The following is a 15,973-nucleotide window of genomic DNA, read 5'->3' as shown; positions in this document are numbered from 1 at the left end:
TTAACAAGTACATAGTAAATTAATATAATACAAATAAGTAAATCAATAAAGGAGAGTACAATTAACAAATAAAATAAAATTTGTGGATAAAACTAAAAGACTAGATGTAATAATAATAATAATAATAATAATAGCAAATTAATAGAATAAAATTAAATACATTAATAAAGGAGAGTACAATTAACAAAGAAAATGAAATAAAATTAGAGGATAAAACTAAAAAAAAGACTAGATGTAATAATAATAGTAAATAAATATAATAATAATAAGTAAATAAATAAAGTGGAATAAAATGATATATAATATAATAATGCATTTTTGTTTGAAATGTGATTTTTTGAAGTACAAAAATATATTTTCTGTTTCTCACAACATTACTGAGAACTCAATCACTCATAAACTGAACTAGCTTTCTCAGTAAATATTTCATAAAAATCTAGTGTGTTATTATGTGAAATGCTCTTAGGTATGTTTCCACCAAGTTACAGAACAACCTTCCTTCGATTAAAGGTCTTTTTTTTTTACCTACAGTGCAAAGTTTTTATCCAGAACAGTTGCATTTCCTGCTACCTTTAGCACAATATTGATCAAATTGCAGTTAGATTATTTTCTTTTATGTACAATCCAGTTATTACCTGAATTCATATCTTAATTCATCCACTTCTGCAGCAGTTTTTTTTTTTTTGTGAGGAGAACCTGTAAAATAGATGTTCCTGCAGAACATCAGTTCAAGGCAGAGTCACAGAAACCAGCTTCATAATCGATTGTGCTCCTGACTGTCAGACATCCGAGCTTCTAATCTGCATTCGTCACAGCGTCATTAGCGACTCTGAAAGGATTCCATTTCTCACTTTTGATTTAAAAAGCTGCCGTCTCTTCAGATAAAACATGAACACATCTGAAATGTTTTCGAACACAGCAAGGCTCCGTCCAGGGTCGCTGCTTTAGTAACAGAAGAATAAACTTCCTGGCTGCAGTTGGAGATAAAAAGGACTGTTTTATGCACTTTTTTCTCAGTGTGGGTGTAATTCATGCCCGGTCTTGTCCTGTCCTTCATCAGCTGTGTCAAATTTCTGGATAAAACACTGCTAAGTCATGCAGGAGTTTCGTTTTATTGTCAGTGGAATTCTGTACACCAGTGGAAGTGAGATAATGTGTCTTCCATGGTGAGCATCTCTCCAGAGGTGGAACCACATCTCCATATGTGTTTCCACGGGGAGGGGAAGCAGGGCGACACGCTGCAGACTCCCCACCACTCCCAGCAGGAGTTTCTTATAACACACTGCAGACGTTTGTTTAGCTGTGGTCGTATTGGGATGTGATTTATTTCCCCAGAAGGCTACATGTTAAAATGATTAGACATTTCAAGGACATTTCAGAGATAAACAGGAGGTTTGACGGCCTGAACCGGAATAAACTCTACATTTAAATATTATTAATCATCTTTAACAGACTCTTAGCACTATGTTAGTCAGGTCAAACTTCATGATTAGTGATGCTGGAGGGTCTTAACATTTATATTTATATTAGGTGGGTTATGTTCCATGATTTCTAATGCAGTAGGGTCTTAGCCTTATTATTACATTAGTCAGGTAATTCTCCGTAATTAATAACACTGTACAGTCTCAGCCTTAATATGGCCAGGTCAAGTAATATTTTACATATTTTTTGTATAATATAATATAATATAATATAATATAATATAATATAATATAATATAATATAATATAATATAATATAATAGTTTATTATTATTATTATTATTATTATTATTATTATTATTATTATTATTATTATTATTATTAACAATAATAATAATAATAATTCTATTATTGTTCTTCTTATTATTATTATATTCATATTGCTATTATTATTATTATATTTTACAGAGGTTTTGTATATATTGTAATATAATATAATACTGTCATTATCAATAATCATTTAATTTTTCACAATAAATACTTATTATTATTATCATTATTATTGTTACTATTATTATTAAAAATGACTCCAACTGACTAACCAAAAATATTAGATGACAACTAACTGATTAATCATTGCAGCTCTGCTCAAGTTAAAAAGTGAAACTCAGCATTGGTTTAGAGTGTTAAAAATAGAACAAATAACAGCAAGACTTACATGAAAAGCTCAACAATGCTTGTGTAATTACTATCACTGCCAGAAGGGGGAGACAAAAACTCTACACTGCAGCTTTATGGTTGATCTTATTTCCTTTATTTTTAGCATCATATTTATTTTTAAATCAGCCAATTTTTACACAGAGTAAAATATTCTGAATCATTTCCTCGTTTTCAGTTGCCGTTTTTTATTCTGAACGCAAATAACCTCATTCTAAGAGGAATTAAACTCTAGTTTTAGACTCAAATCAACCTAGCAAATCAACCTTTCGTGGTCAAAAAATAACCTCCCTCTTTGGATTCAGGTGTCTCTGGAGGAATCAGTCTACCGTCAGGTGCTTCAGGTTCCTCGGATTCTATTTAACACGTGACAGTGGTGGGATCCGTCCATCTTAAGTGGTTTACAGCAGCAGCGGTGCATACATCTTTGGTATGGGAGGCCCCAATGGGAGGCCGGCCTCATATCCTGACAGTGCTGCTGCTGATATATACTCCACCCGGCGAGCTATATGGAAAATGAAATCCCCAACCTTGGCAGCTTTAGTGCGAGGCTCCACTCATTGAGCTCCATAGGAAATTGAGTTTCCGAGTGTGGTGGAAGCCGCGGCGCTTATAGCTCAACCCAAAGGGGCTGAAAAACCGCAGGGTTTCAGAGAGGAGATCATTTTCTTGCAGTCGGCGAGGTCAGGAAAAGCTAAAAATAAACACATGCACATTTTAAATAAAACAATTAAGATTTGAGCTGCTCCGGAAGTATCCATCGCACCTTTTATCTCGCCCATCTTCAGTCTCTCCTGTGACGTTTTATTTGAAGGCAGAAAGGTCTCCGGGTCAGTGCCAAAGTGAAAAATGATCCGCTTACATCCGAGCTAACATCGGCTGATAAGATTGGGGGCAGATTGGATGGAGCTTTTCGCATTAGAACGACCGGTTCGCCCACTCCGAGCCACTCAGGAGATAAAGTCGCCGTCGCAGACATCAGTACTGTGATTACTTCCTACCGGTGGCTGAAGAAGCTGCTGCTGTCATCCACACCGTTGCTTTTCAACTCCACTGTTTGCTTGTTTTCTCAGCGAAACCAGACACTGATTTCTTTTAGGAGATGATAAGAAATGCTAAAAGCAAAAAGGTCACAAATTGCCTCAAAGTAAACATGAATAAGGACAGTTTATTTTGCATATGTGAGCTGCTTCTTTTCAGCTAAACCTGGAAAATTGTGACAAAATTTGGGGAAATTGGGGCTTTTCATGTCAAAAATGCGACTCGTTTATGGCACCAAAATGCAGAATGTGCACGGTTCTACTATTCAGACACTGATAATGCAGAAGTGTTTGTTTGTGCATACTCTTCTTCTTCTCACTGCATCTATACCTTGAAGAAATAAACCAAATATAAACCAGAGATCTGTGGTTACATTCAGAGACTCTCATAAAGTAGTTGCTTGTTTTCCTGCGATAACTTTGGTTCGTGTTCAGGCATTGTAAAGACAGTAGAAGCAAAATGTGTCAAGTCAAGGTTGAATTTTACTGTTTTAAACAAAATAAAGCATTATCTGTGACCTTAAGAGCTGTGGCCGCATAAACACAAGGATGAAAAGCTGAATATTGCTGTCACAACATTACATTTTACTGCAGGATCAGAGAGAAATTCAATCACTGAGAGATTCAATATCTCATCTTTGTGTCAGAAACATTCATTAAGAACGTTTTCTATTCATGTTCATAGCAAGACAAGAATCAGGTCGCAGTTTCCTTGAAAATATATTCAAATTTTGTGCAATTTGGATGCCATCCAAATTGCATACATTTGCTTTTCCTGCAGTTTTGTTACACACACTAATTTCTATGAGACAAACACAAAACTACAGTTTTAATCTTTGAAAATAAGGAAAAATTTCTGACGTCTGACTTAAGTTTGTTGCTTAAATTTTCAGCTTTTGTGATTCATTTTTGCGATCTGTTCTGATTTGACACCCAAAATGACCAAATAGTTCCATATTTGACATCAGATTTTGATTTAAGTCCTACAGATTGCTGATGTGTGAAATGTCAGAGATTGGTTGAAAATTTTCACATGAAACAGCTTCAGTGCTCAGAGAGCGACGCTGCCCTTTAAAAAAAAAAGGTCTTCAAGTGTTTCAGGTTGAAATTTGGTTTAGGTGAAGATGATGATGACTGACTTTTAGGCAAACACTATGGTTAATGTTAGGGAGATGGTGAAAAGTGTGGAAATGGGTTGAAACAAAACACCAAATTTCTGAAAACACAGTTGACTTATAATGTAATAAACAAAGTAACAGTTTTCCTGTGACCTTAATTAAGTGCTGAAAGCAAATAAACTGTTTTTAAAAAGCTGAATATTTCTGTACTGCAGGGTTAGAAAAAAACATACATAATAGTTTTCAATGTCTCATTATCAATGTTCTTTGCTCCTCGTTATGAATTCTGTGTAATCATGAGAAATAAATTCTTTTCAGAGCGATGCTGACAAAGGAAAAAGTATTCAGCATCTTTTATTAACAACTTTTCATCATTACCTTAATTGCATCAAATATAATCCAGTCACACTTTCCTTCCTTTCCTCAAGTTGTGCAATTTATTTGCATGAATTTTGCAGTTTAAAATGAGGAAAGATTTAAACCTCTGAACCAAGTTTAGAACTTAAAATCTCACTTTATTTGATTAATGTTTGTGATTTGATCCAATCTGACTAAAAACGGCAGCAAGCAGCTTCATAGATGTCATAAAATGTTGATTTAGATTTTATGAATTCTGTGAAACATGTGAAACAACTCCAATGTTCATAGTGCAACGCAGACTTAACAAGCTCCTTCATTTTAAAAAAATCCTTATTTTGGTAAATGCATGAGAAGTCATCTGGTTGCACTTTCCTTGGAAATATATTTGCAGCTAGAATTTAGTTGCACGAGACTTAATTTCTAGCAGAGAAAGACAAAACTACAGTTTCAGACTTTGAGGCTTTCTTAAGGACAGATTTAAAGGTTTGACTCAGGATTGTTGCTTAAAATCTCAGCTAATGTAATAAATCTTGTTAAAAATTATATAGACCCACTTTTCTTGGAAATATCTTTGCAAAACTCAATATCATTTGTCAAGTGTGTGGGCAAGGACGTTTTTCTTGTTTCAGAAATTTTAAGGAGATGAAAACAAAACTTCAGTTTGTAGAATTTGAGGCAGATTTAAACCTGTGATTCAGGATTGTCACTTAAAATCTCAGTCAATCTGATTAATCTTTGTAAATTGATCAGATTTTTAAAACTTTTTTGTGGCCTTTTATTATAGTGCACAGTGGCGAGAGAGACAGGAAACGTGGGGAGAAGAGTCAGGGAAAGACATGCAGTAAATGGCCGTGGGTCGGACTCAAACCCATGATTGCTGTATCAGGACTATAGCCCCTGTTTATGAGTCACCTGGACAACCTGTTGAGCTACAGGGGCGCCCAAATTGATCTGATTTTGACCCACAACTTTGAACCAACAGCTTCATAACTGTCATTCAAATGCTCTGAATTCTGTGTGAAATGATGTTGAACAGCTCCAGCGTTCATAATGTGATGCTGACTGAGAAAATAAAGTGCAGGTTAAGCCTCAATTTGAGTCAGAAAACACATTATGATCACTGATACTCCAACATGCACCTCATGTGTTTGTCATCTAGCATCACTAACGTGTGTTTTTTGCCTCCCTGTGACCAGAAATAAACCACAGATGCAGCAGCTTTTATTAAAGATCTGTATTCTCAATAGCTGTTTTCTATTTTCTCTCCACAGACCACTTGGGCATCGAGTTTATGGGTAAGGAAGCCTTTTTTCTTTTCTTTTTTTTGAGTCACACCTGTAAATAGCAGCTTTACATTCAGAACATACATCGTTCATAATCACGTATTATAGCTTTTGACGTGAAAACAGAGGAACTGAACAAAAAAAAAACATCCACTGCGTGAATTTACATTTACATATCCAGCAGCATCTCTGCAGCAGTGTTTTTATCTCTGAGCACACATGTGTGTTTATGTGTCTGCAGCGTTATGCTTCTCTCTCTCCCTCTTTCTTGCACTGTCTCTTTCTTTTCTCTCACAATTGCTTATGAAGTGTCCTTTCAGAATACCAATGTGCTGCAGTCTCCTTGGAAACAGTGAGAACAGAGAGGCGGGCAGGCGCAGCGAGGGAGTTTTTCTGGGGGTTTTATTGTTTTTTTTTTGTGATGTTGGCACCGTTATCAAATGCTCTCCTCATTAGTACGTGTGTGTGTGTGTGTGTGTGTTTGTGTGAGATTGTCCGCTGGTTGTGTGTCGGATGCCGGTGGTTCTGCCAGGATCCTCTCCCCGGTTCTTGGCTCTGCTGTCGGGTATCACAGCTCAGGAGCGCTAGTTAACCACATGGAGGCTTGTTGTTAACCGTTTTTTTTCCCTCTCGGCCGGCGTAATTTTGGGTCAGAAAGGCAGTAAAGCGGCCAGGAAATCGTCCTCCTCTTTGTCTGACATCCCAGCTGGAAGTTTGGAGTTCTTAAAAACATTCCTAGTCATGTTTTCAGCTGGAAGTTTTTGCTTTTTTCTTTGTGTTTTTATTACCAGAATGATCCCAGTAAGCAGAAAACCAGCGAACATGGCCTACAAGTTCTAATAAGGTTGCAAAGAATATATTTTATAATGAATGGTTTAACATTCCATAAGGAACATTTTCCTACCTTTAAATAAATATTATCAGTATTTTTTATTAACATTACTAGAACTTTGCAGAACTTTCTCAGAACTTTTTTCGAGCAAACAGATAGATAGATGGATAGATGGATAGATAGAGATGTGCTAATGTTCTCAAAGCTTCTTACACTGAGAACGTTCTTCCTTTATTATCATGTAACACTTTGGGATATTGTGGAAACGTTTTGTAGATTCTATAGTGTGTTCCCTTGACAACGTCCCCAAAACATCCTCAGAACTTTACAGGCATCCACCTTTTTTTTACAGGGACGCCTTAAAAAGAACGTTTCTCGATAACATCCTTAAAACACTCTCTAAATGTTGCATTTAGAACTTTCTTCCTTTCTGTTATTACGCTAATGTTTTCTAGGGGAACGTACTATAATGTGTTCCCTCAACAACATCCACAGAACATTGCGAGGGAGAATGTTCCACCTTTGGTAATATATCGCCTTACGGGAACATGTTGTAACGAAGTCATCTGAAAATCTAGAAAACACTTTTAGAATGTTGGTCTGAGAATGTTCTTTCTTTGTTTTTATGGAACATAACCTGGCAATCTCTAAATGCTGACAGTAAAATGTTACATTAACTTTTTGGAAACATTATTAAAATGAAAAATGTTCTGAAAAGATTCTTTGAACATTTGATGAGAACATTATTAGGTAATGTCATCCAATGTTCCCTGCTAGCTGAGATGCTTATTTGAAAAGAACAAAACTGCTCCTCAGAATTTAACAGAAAATCTACGTAAAATATTATTTCAAATTGAAAACAACTCTGACTGACTGATGTTCTCCTTCTCTGTTCTTGTTGAGGTCTAATGTTTTATCATCCTGACGTTTTTCTTATTCCTAAGTCGTCAAAATGAGCAGAATGAGATGAAATGAAAACTTTTCCTCCTCAGTTTCCCTCCTGAAAGACAACTAAATGACATAAATGTCAGTTTTCATCGCTGGTTTCAACATAATGTAAAACAAACGAGCTCGGCTCGGTTGGTCTTTGATAAACTGCCTCCTTCCAGCACCAACTCGACTTTAAACCCTCTGGATGGAAATAGAAAATCAACATGACTTCAAATCTGGACCCCAGAACGGCCCCTGTAGCACTTTGCTCTGACATTGATCTACAACCAGGTGGAACATCTTCCAGTCAGAGCTCAGTGATCTCTGATGGAAAAGAAATATTGATGCCCACATGACTGACTGACTGACTGGATTCACTGCCATATAAAAAATGCATTAAGCAGAATTCAGGATCCAAGAGTTGCTGAATATATTCTGTGTTTTATGAAGCTTTGGGTCGCTTAAAGATCTCAACCTTCTTCTTTAATTTTAACCCCAGAAGCTGCTGGACGGGGCCAGTTCATCTCCATGAATCATGCATCGCTATGAAAAATAACCCAGATGCGATTTGACTAAATGTTTTCAGTAAAAAGACTTATCAAACTGCAGAGGATATTTCTCTGATCATATTAATACATTTACTCCCGTTCTTTTTTGCTGCTGCAGCCCCTCAAACCTCCTTATTAAATGTTGAATATGTGATTTTATTGGGCATAAATGGTCTAAAAATGTCTTTGGAGAACCTTAAAGAGAGCAGTGCTCAAATAAAAACTGTCTACTGAAAACATTGCCAGAACGTCTTTAAAATCCAAAAATTCGAGCTGGGAAGAGACAAACCCAAGTGGCAGGGAACGTTCTCAAAACACTTGCTAACATTATTTACAAGTTCTACTCAGGATTTAAAGAAAACAATTTAGTCTGATCTTCAAAGAACATTTTACGGATATATACGTCTTCTAACAATACAATAATGTTCCTATTAAAGATACAAACTGCAACATTCAGAAAATGAAAAGATAAATGTTCTCCAACCAGTGTTCTTGAGTTGTTCTCAAGATGTTTTCAAGTTGTTCTCAAGTCCTCTGATGATGGAACATCTTTTATAAAGGATTCTTGTATTTTAATATATTAACAAAGGCAGGAGCTCTTGATTTTGTTTTAAACATTTTTAGAATGCCTTTAGAAGAACATTCAGGGAACTTCCTGTTCAAAGCATCACTAGAACTTTGCAGAACCTTTAAAGAGAACACTGATGCAATGACAAAAATGGATATCTGCTGAAAACATTGCCAGAACTTTCTCAGAATGTTTTTTTTTTATTTCTAGCTGGAAAGAGACAAGCCCAAGTGGTAAAGAACGTTCCCAAAACAATCGCATTACATTATGTACAAATTCTACTCTGGATTTAAAGAAAACATTTTAGTCTGATCGTCAAAGAACATTTTACAGATATTTATTATAACAATACAATAATGTTTTCTTTTTTTATAGAATGTTATTGTTAAAAAGTGGGATAATGTTCTTTAAAAACATTATAAATGTCTTTTTGGAACATGTTCCCAACATTATGCTCTAATGTTCCTAGAGGTTCTTTTCCTTCTTTCTAATTCCGTCATTTAATACATTTACTCCAGTTCTTTCTGTGCTGCAGCTTCTTTGAAGCTCTGTGTTAAATGTTAAACATATTTCTGATTTAAGTGAGATCTAACGTTCACACAAAAGGGTGACAGATCTCTGCAGAACCCTCATTGTTGTTTTTATTCTTCAAGGAGCGCAGGCTTCCTTTAAAGACGTCTAACTGCAGAACCAGCCGCTATAAATGGTCACTTTGTAGACTTTGAGTGTCTCTGAGACTGAAACCATCAACATGAGGACGTCGGGTTCTTCCAAAATAATGATGCACCATCAGCTGCTATTCAAAGAGACCCTTGAGAGGAGAACATCATTAAACTCTATTATCCAAAGCTACAATTTCAGGCCTTTAAGCTGCAGCTCTGTCGCTTCGTCCGCCGGGTAAAGTGTAGATTCAGTCACTTTTATCAATAATCAATAAGAATGTGTGACATTTATAGCAGATGTGTGTGTTTTCCTTTAGTTTAAATCCTCGGAGCGTGGGAGGTTCTTATTTATCTGCTCACCACAAAGCCGGGGAAGACGCTGGCAGTGCTGGAGACGTTCTCGGCAAAGGAACCGCAGCAGCCCCAACAATGTTGCAGAGGCAGAAAAAAACCTCTCGCTGAATATAAATGGGAAAAACCTGCAAGATAGCTGTGTGGAAAAGATCATCTGTCACTGCCAAGTTTGCATAGTCTCAGCAGGTTCCCAGAAAAAAAGAAGCTTTAGTTCATTTGACTGCAGATGCAGAAAGAGAACAGTTCTGGTGAGATTTACTTTGAAAATGTAGAAGCAGGGAACGTTCCAACAACATTGGTTAACAAGTTCTAGTAAGGTTTTAAAGAAATAATCTAATAATTAAATCAAATAATGTTCCAATTAGATTAATAGTCAACTAAGACACAAACATTTTGGAACATTGAGAGAATATTTTCAGAATATGTTCCCTGATGACAAAGGAAGAACGTTCTGAAATATTCCAAAAATGTTGTCCAGGTGCTATCGATGTCTCAGAAGACAGAATGTTAGTTATAAAACGTTCCTTTAAGGTGACATAGGAACAACGGTGGAACATTCTGACTGTAATGTTCTGAGGATGTTTTGAGGATGTTATTGAGGGAAACATCATAGAACGATCTTCTTCCTCTTCAATAATGAGTGAAATATTTAGTTTTCCAGATGTTATCAAGGCCTCAAGTGACAGAACCTTTCTTAATTCATACTGTTTCACCATGTTCCTGTAATGTAATATATTAAAGGAGGAAACGTGTAGTGGAACGTTCTTCCACAGTGATAACTAATGAATGAACAAGACGTCAGATCACAAAACGTTCTTTATAAGACATTTCCACAATAATGCAAAGGAAGGATGTGCTCTTAATGTCATACAAAGGAGGAAACATATTGTAGAATGTTCTTCCACAAAGACCACAAACAAATGATGTTCTCAAAAGAAGGATGTTTGCCAGATGTTAAAGAGACGTCAGATGACAGAATGTTCTTTGTTCTCCATAAGACGTTCCTGTATTGTGATGTACTAACAAAGGTGGAATATCCGGGCTGTAAGGTTCTGAGGATGTTTTGGGGATGCTGTTGGAGGAACATGTTATGGAAACGTTACCAAAATGTTCCATAGTGATGCATGACAACAGAGGAAGAATGTTGTCAGTGTAACATATTTTGAGAACGTTAGAGGAGAACAGTCAACATTTTTAGAACGTCTTTAGTCCTCCGACCTTTAAGAAGAAAGTTCTATCATTCCACTGAAAATATTCATAGAACTTTTGTCCAAAAAATGTTTTTTTATAAAGAACATTTTATAACATTCCTGTAATGTGAAATATCTGCCTTTTTGTTGAGAGAACACATTATAGAACATTATAAAACGTTCTTCTATACTACCGTTCTTAATGCAGCGTTCAGAAAACACTTTCAAGATGTTAGTGAGACCTCAGATGACAGAACGTTCTTCATAAGACGTTCCTGTACTGTGGTATTAACAAAGGTGGAACATTCTGGCTGCAATGTTCTGAGGACGTTCTAGGGGTGTTGTTGAGGAAAACAATGTAGAATCTATAAAACATTCTGACAATGTTTTGTTTTATCTACCAAGTTTTTTAGAACGATCTAACAATGTCATCACCAAACATTTTTAGAACATCTTCAGTTCTCCTACCTTTCAGAAGCAAGTTCTTTCATTCCACTGAAAACATTAGAACTATTGTCCCAGAACGTTTCTGGAACCCAGTGTTCTTTAAAGGTTTTGGACATATGGTTGAGGTAGCACATTGTAGAACGTTCTTCCATAGAACATTATCACAAAGATACATGATAGCAGAAGAGGAACTTTTTCAATACAACATTAAGCAAATGTTTTAGAACATTTTTAGAATATCTTTCGAGAACTTTATCCTCCATTTAAAACTAACTTTCTAGGAAAAATTTCCCAATGAAGATGTCACTGGAACTTTGCAGAACTTTCTGAGACTGTTAGAACACAGAAGGATTCCAGATATGATGTACTTTCAGTGCATATACGGTACAGGTACCTTTTTTTGTGATTTTTTTAACAAAATAAGAGCATTTTTGATTTAAATTTACAGTTTTTCAAATTTGAACTTTCACAGAACATTTTTATAACAAAGATTCTAGCTGGGATGTAATTTTTGTGCTTACATAACATAGTCATCTTTTTTAGTGATTTTTTACAACAAATCTAGAAGGAATTTAGCAAATGTTCTTTAGATTTAAAGTTTTTGGTGAAATCAAAGTGACCTAAATGAGTTTCTGCGTCGCATCTGAGCTTTAAGAAACTAGAGCAGCTTCATCACTGGAGAACGTTAAACTGCATTATTTATAAATCACGCACAGGACAAAGTGACACAGGTTGAACTCTGTACTGTCAAAATTTAATGGCAACATTAAAAATCAGGTGCGTCAGGACGAGTGGTTGGATGTCGACATCAAAAGTGAGAGCTGAGAGAGTGAAAAGGCCTCATGTTCCTCATGTTGCATACAAACAAGCTGCATTTTAACATCAGTTTGACCCACACCGTAAACCAGAACTGGTTCTGGAGGAATCTGACTGATTCCACACCAAGAGAGAAAAGAAAGCAGCAGCAGCAGCGATAACAATATCTGCAGTGAGTAGATTCAGTCTGTAAGTGGTGAATAAAGCCATCCCAGTAATAGAGCAAAGCAGCGTGACCAGCAGAGCGCGTGCTCGCTCGTGCACGGCCGACCTGCATAAATAAAGGTTTTATCCGCCATCAGCGCTGGGAGCTACTGGCACATGAAAATTCTAATGTTCGGGGCCGTGAAGCTGCAGAGTCCCGCTGATCTCTTCCTGCACTCGTGTCATTTTCTCCCATCAGTCTCAGCTGATCTCAGAATATAAAGACAGAAATTATTCTACAGATTGAAGCTGCTGTCAGAATCCACACCCTAGACTGTTGCACTTAGCAGAGGTAAGTTGGATGAGGGTAAACACTGATCAATTCTGCAAAAAAAAAAAATGCTTTTTATTTAGCCATTACTGCATATAACTGCAAAAATTAGACATCCTCAGCTCTGTAAAGCCCGAAAATGCAGATAAGTGCTACATAATGACTATAAATCATGATACCTGCAACGTAAAATATTTTTGTTGTTGTTTTTACAGACGTTTAGAGTTTATGTAACATTGCATTATAAAAATGCTTGTTTTCTAACAAAATAATAGAATTTTGAGTGTTAATTTAATAAAACAAAACAGAAATATAAAGCTGTTTTCTATGTAAAAAAAAAATAAAACCTAAATATAGAAAAAAAATATTTAAAAATTCCCAAATAGAACATTTAGAACACAGTATAGTGACAGTAATTTAATTTTCTTTATTTTTCTTATAGAAATATGTACATTGACAGACATACTTTATATTTTCATATGAATTAATTTTTATTCTTAAATTATTCTTAATATTAATATGTGTATTCTTTAATAATTAGAAGAATATGAATATAATTATTATTTTTATTATTATTAGGACTAGTTACAATTTTATTTTAAAATAATTATTCAATTTTGAGTGTTAATTTAACAAAACAGAACAATAAAGCTGTTCTTCATTTATAAAAAAAGAAGAACAAAACAATAAAGGAAAAAATATTTTAAAATATCACATACAGACCATTTAGAATACAGTGAAGTATTTAAGTATTTAATTTAGATTTTATTTATTTTTCTTATATAAATATCTACATTGATAGACATTTTTATATGAATAATAATAATAATTATAATTATTATTATTATTATTATTATTATTATTATTATTATTATTATTATTATTATTATTATTATTATTATTATTATCATTATCATTATTATTATACTTCATAGATAGATGTAATATTTTTAGGAAAAATAACATAATACTGCTGTTATTTAAGTAACAGCAACAAATTGTGCACTTTATAAAGAAATGTTCTCAGCAAAAATGCAAAATTCTACTTGAATTTAGCTGTGTGAATTTAGAGAAAATAAATGGGAGAAATTTGAGTTCTAAAATTAGTCACTATTAAATTTATGTATATTAATTTACTGTAATTTTGTTAATTTACTTGTTTTTATACTGTAAGTCTAAGATTTCAGGTAGAAAAATATCTGAAATATTTTTCTATTTGTTTTTTTTTGTTTCTGCATTAATCTAAATATCAGTGAAATTTACTGCTTTTACTTTAGTGTATTTAAACATGATTCCAGTTAAATGATTGATTCAATGCATATGTAATTATCAGAGTCAGAACTTGTGTAAATGAACTTCTGAAATAAAAACTCAACCAGTTTAAAGTTGCGTCCAGTTGTGCATCAGGCTGCTGACATTTGACCCGTTCTCAGGCTGCAGATAAAACAGATTTTATGATATTCTCGTGTGATCGACTAAAATTTTGTCATCAATCACCATCATTCTGCTGCACGGTGCCAACGTTGAACCGAATCCAAGCTGCTGCCACTAAACATTAGACTCCACTGGTCTCAAACCAGAGGCCACAGTTCCGCTGGTAATTGTACAAATGCAACACGATTGAATAAACCCTCACCTAATGTCTGGAACAGACCTCCTGACGCGCCCACATGTCCGAAAAATGAGAGGAAACTGAGTCAGAAAGCTGCCACCGCTCAGATAAGAGGAAGACATCACATATTCTAAAGCTGGAAAATAAAAAAGGAGCTGTGAGAGCCCAGAACAGGATTATTTTTCAAGTTTGAGGGTTGAGATTTCAGAGTAATGTGCATGTTGGACTGAAGGAACCTCAGCAGGAAGTTCTAAAGCTCCTCACCAGGATCCAGAAGCAGCAGGACGGAGACACTCGCTGTCAGAATGTCAACAGTTTGGTTCTGAGTGAGAACATCCGTCAACAGCTGTGTGATTCTCAAGAATATTCACTCATTTTTATTTCAAAACTAATTTCTGCACATTTGGTGACAACATTCTCAAAATTTGGTCTACTGAGATCATTCTTGTTTTGTATTCATGCAACACTGTGGGAACGTTTTATATAGATTCTATCATGTGTTCCCTCAACAACATCCTCAGAGTATTGCTGCCAGAATGTTCCACCTTTGTTAATATATCACCTTACAGGAACGTCTTACAAAGAACGTTCTGTCATAAGAAGTCTCAAGAACATCTGGGAAACTTTTCTTAAATGTTGCATTGAAAAGCTTCTTACAGAAGAACGTTCTCTAATGTGTTGCCCAACAAAAAGGCAAAATTTTCCACCTTAAATATGTTACGTTACAGAAACGTTGTGAAACGTTTTGTATCATCTGAGGTCTTGACAACATCTGGAAAACATTTTTCAAACGTTGGCTTGAAAATGTTCTTCCTTTGTCATCATAGAACATTGTGAGAATGTTGTATGGCAGAATGTTCTATAATGTGTGTTCCAAAACATCCTCAGAACATTTCAGGAAAAATTATCCACTTTTTTTTTTAGAGCAAAATACTAAATTTATAGGAACATTATTGGAAATGAAAATATTCTTAAAGGTCTCTAAAAAAATATTAGAACTTGAAGGTCATGATAACCAATGTTGAAGGAACGTTAGCTATGGGTTCCATATAAAGTTAATATTTTAATGTCAACAGTCACACGATGTCAGGAACACAGATGATGTTCTATGATGGCAAAGGAAGAACACTCTCAAATCAACATTGAAAAAATGTTTATGAGATTTTTATCGAGGCCTCTAATAATTTTTTAAAATAAAATGCTCCTGTAATGTAATATATGAACACATTTGGAACATTCTTCATGCAGTGTTCTGAAGATGTTTTGAGGATGTTCTTTAGAGAACACATTATAGAACATTTATTGATGAAACAGTGATGACAAAGGAATAATGGTCTCAACGTTCAGATAATGTTATCAAGACATCAGATGTCAGAACGTTCTTTATAAGACATTCCTGTAATTTGATATATTAACAAAGGTAGAACAATTTGGGTGTAACGTTCTGTGGATGTTCTGAGGATGTTCTGAGGATGCTGTTGAGGGAAAACATTATAGAATCTTGAAAACATTTCCCACAATGTTCCACAGTGATCACAAGTGAAGAACGTTCTGAGTGTAACATTCAGATTTGCAAACATTAGAACATCCAACAATGTTA

The 15,973-nt window shown here is 35.0% G+C and overlaps 1 protein-coding gene across 2 annotated transcripts in view; it reads left to right on the top strand.

Annotated features, from left to right (window-relative positions):
• LOC111579075 (pro-neuregulin-3, membrane-bound isoform) overlaps nt 1-15,973 on the top strand; it is a 464,743-nt gene that overhangs the window by 416,284 nt on the left and 32,486 nt on the right. For both annotated transcript variants that reach the window (XM_055018709.1, XM_055018708.1), the window contains exon 4: nt 5,928-5,951. In XM_055018709.1, coding sequence (XP_054874684.1) covers nt 5,928-5,951 — 24 coding nt within the window. The remainder of the gene's footprint in view (nt 1-5,927; nt 5,952-15,973) is intronic.

Source organism: Amphiprion ocellaris, chromosome 16, assembly GCF_022539595.1.
Source record: "Amphiprion ocellaris isolate individual 3 ecotype Okinawa chromosome 16, ASM2253959v1, whole genome shotgun sequence".
NCBI lineage: Eukaryota > Metazoa > Chordata > Actinopteri > Pomacentridae > Amphiprion > Amphiprion ocellaris.
The sequence above is the reverse complement of the archived record's forward strand: the minus strand, read 5'-3'. Positions and strand labels throughout refer to the sequence as shown.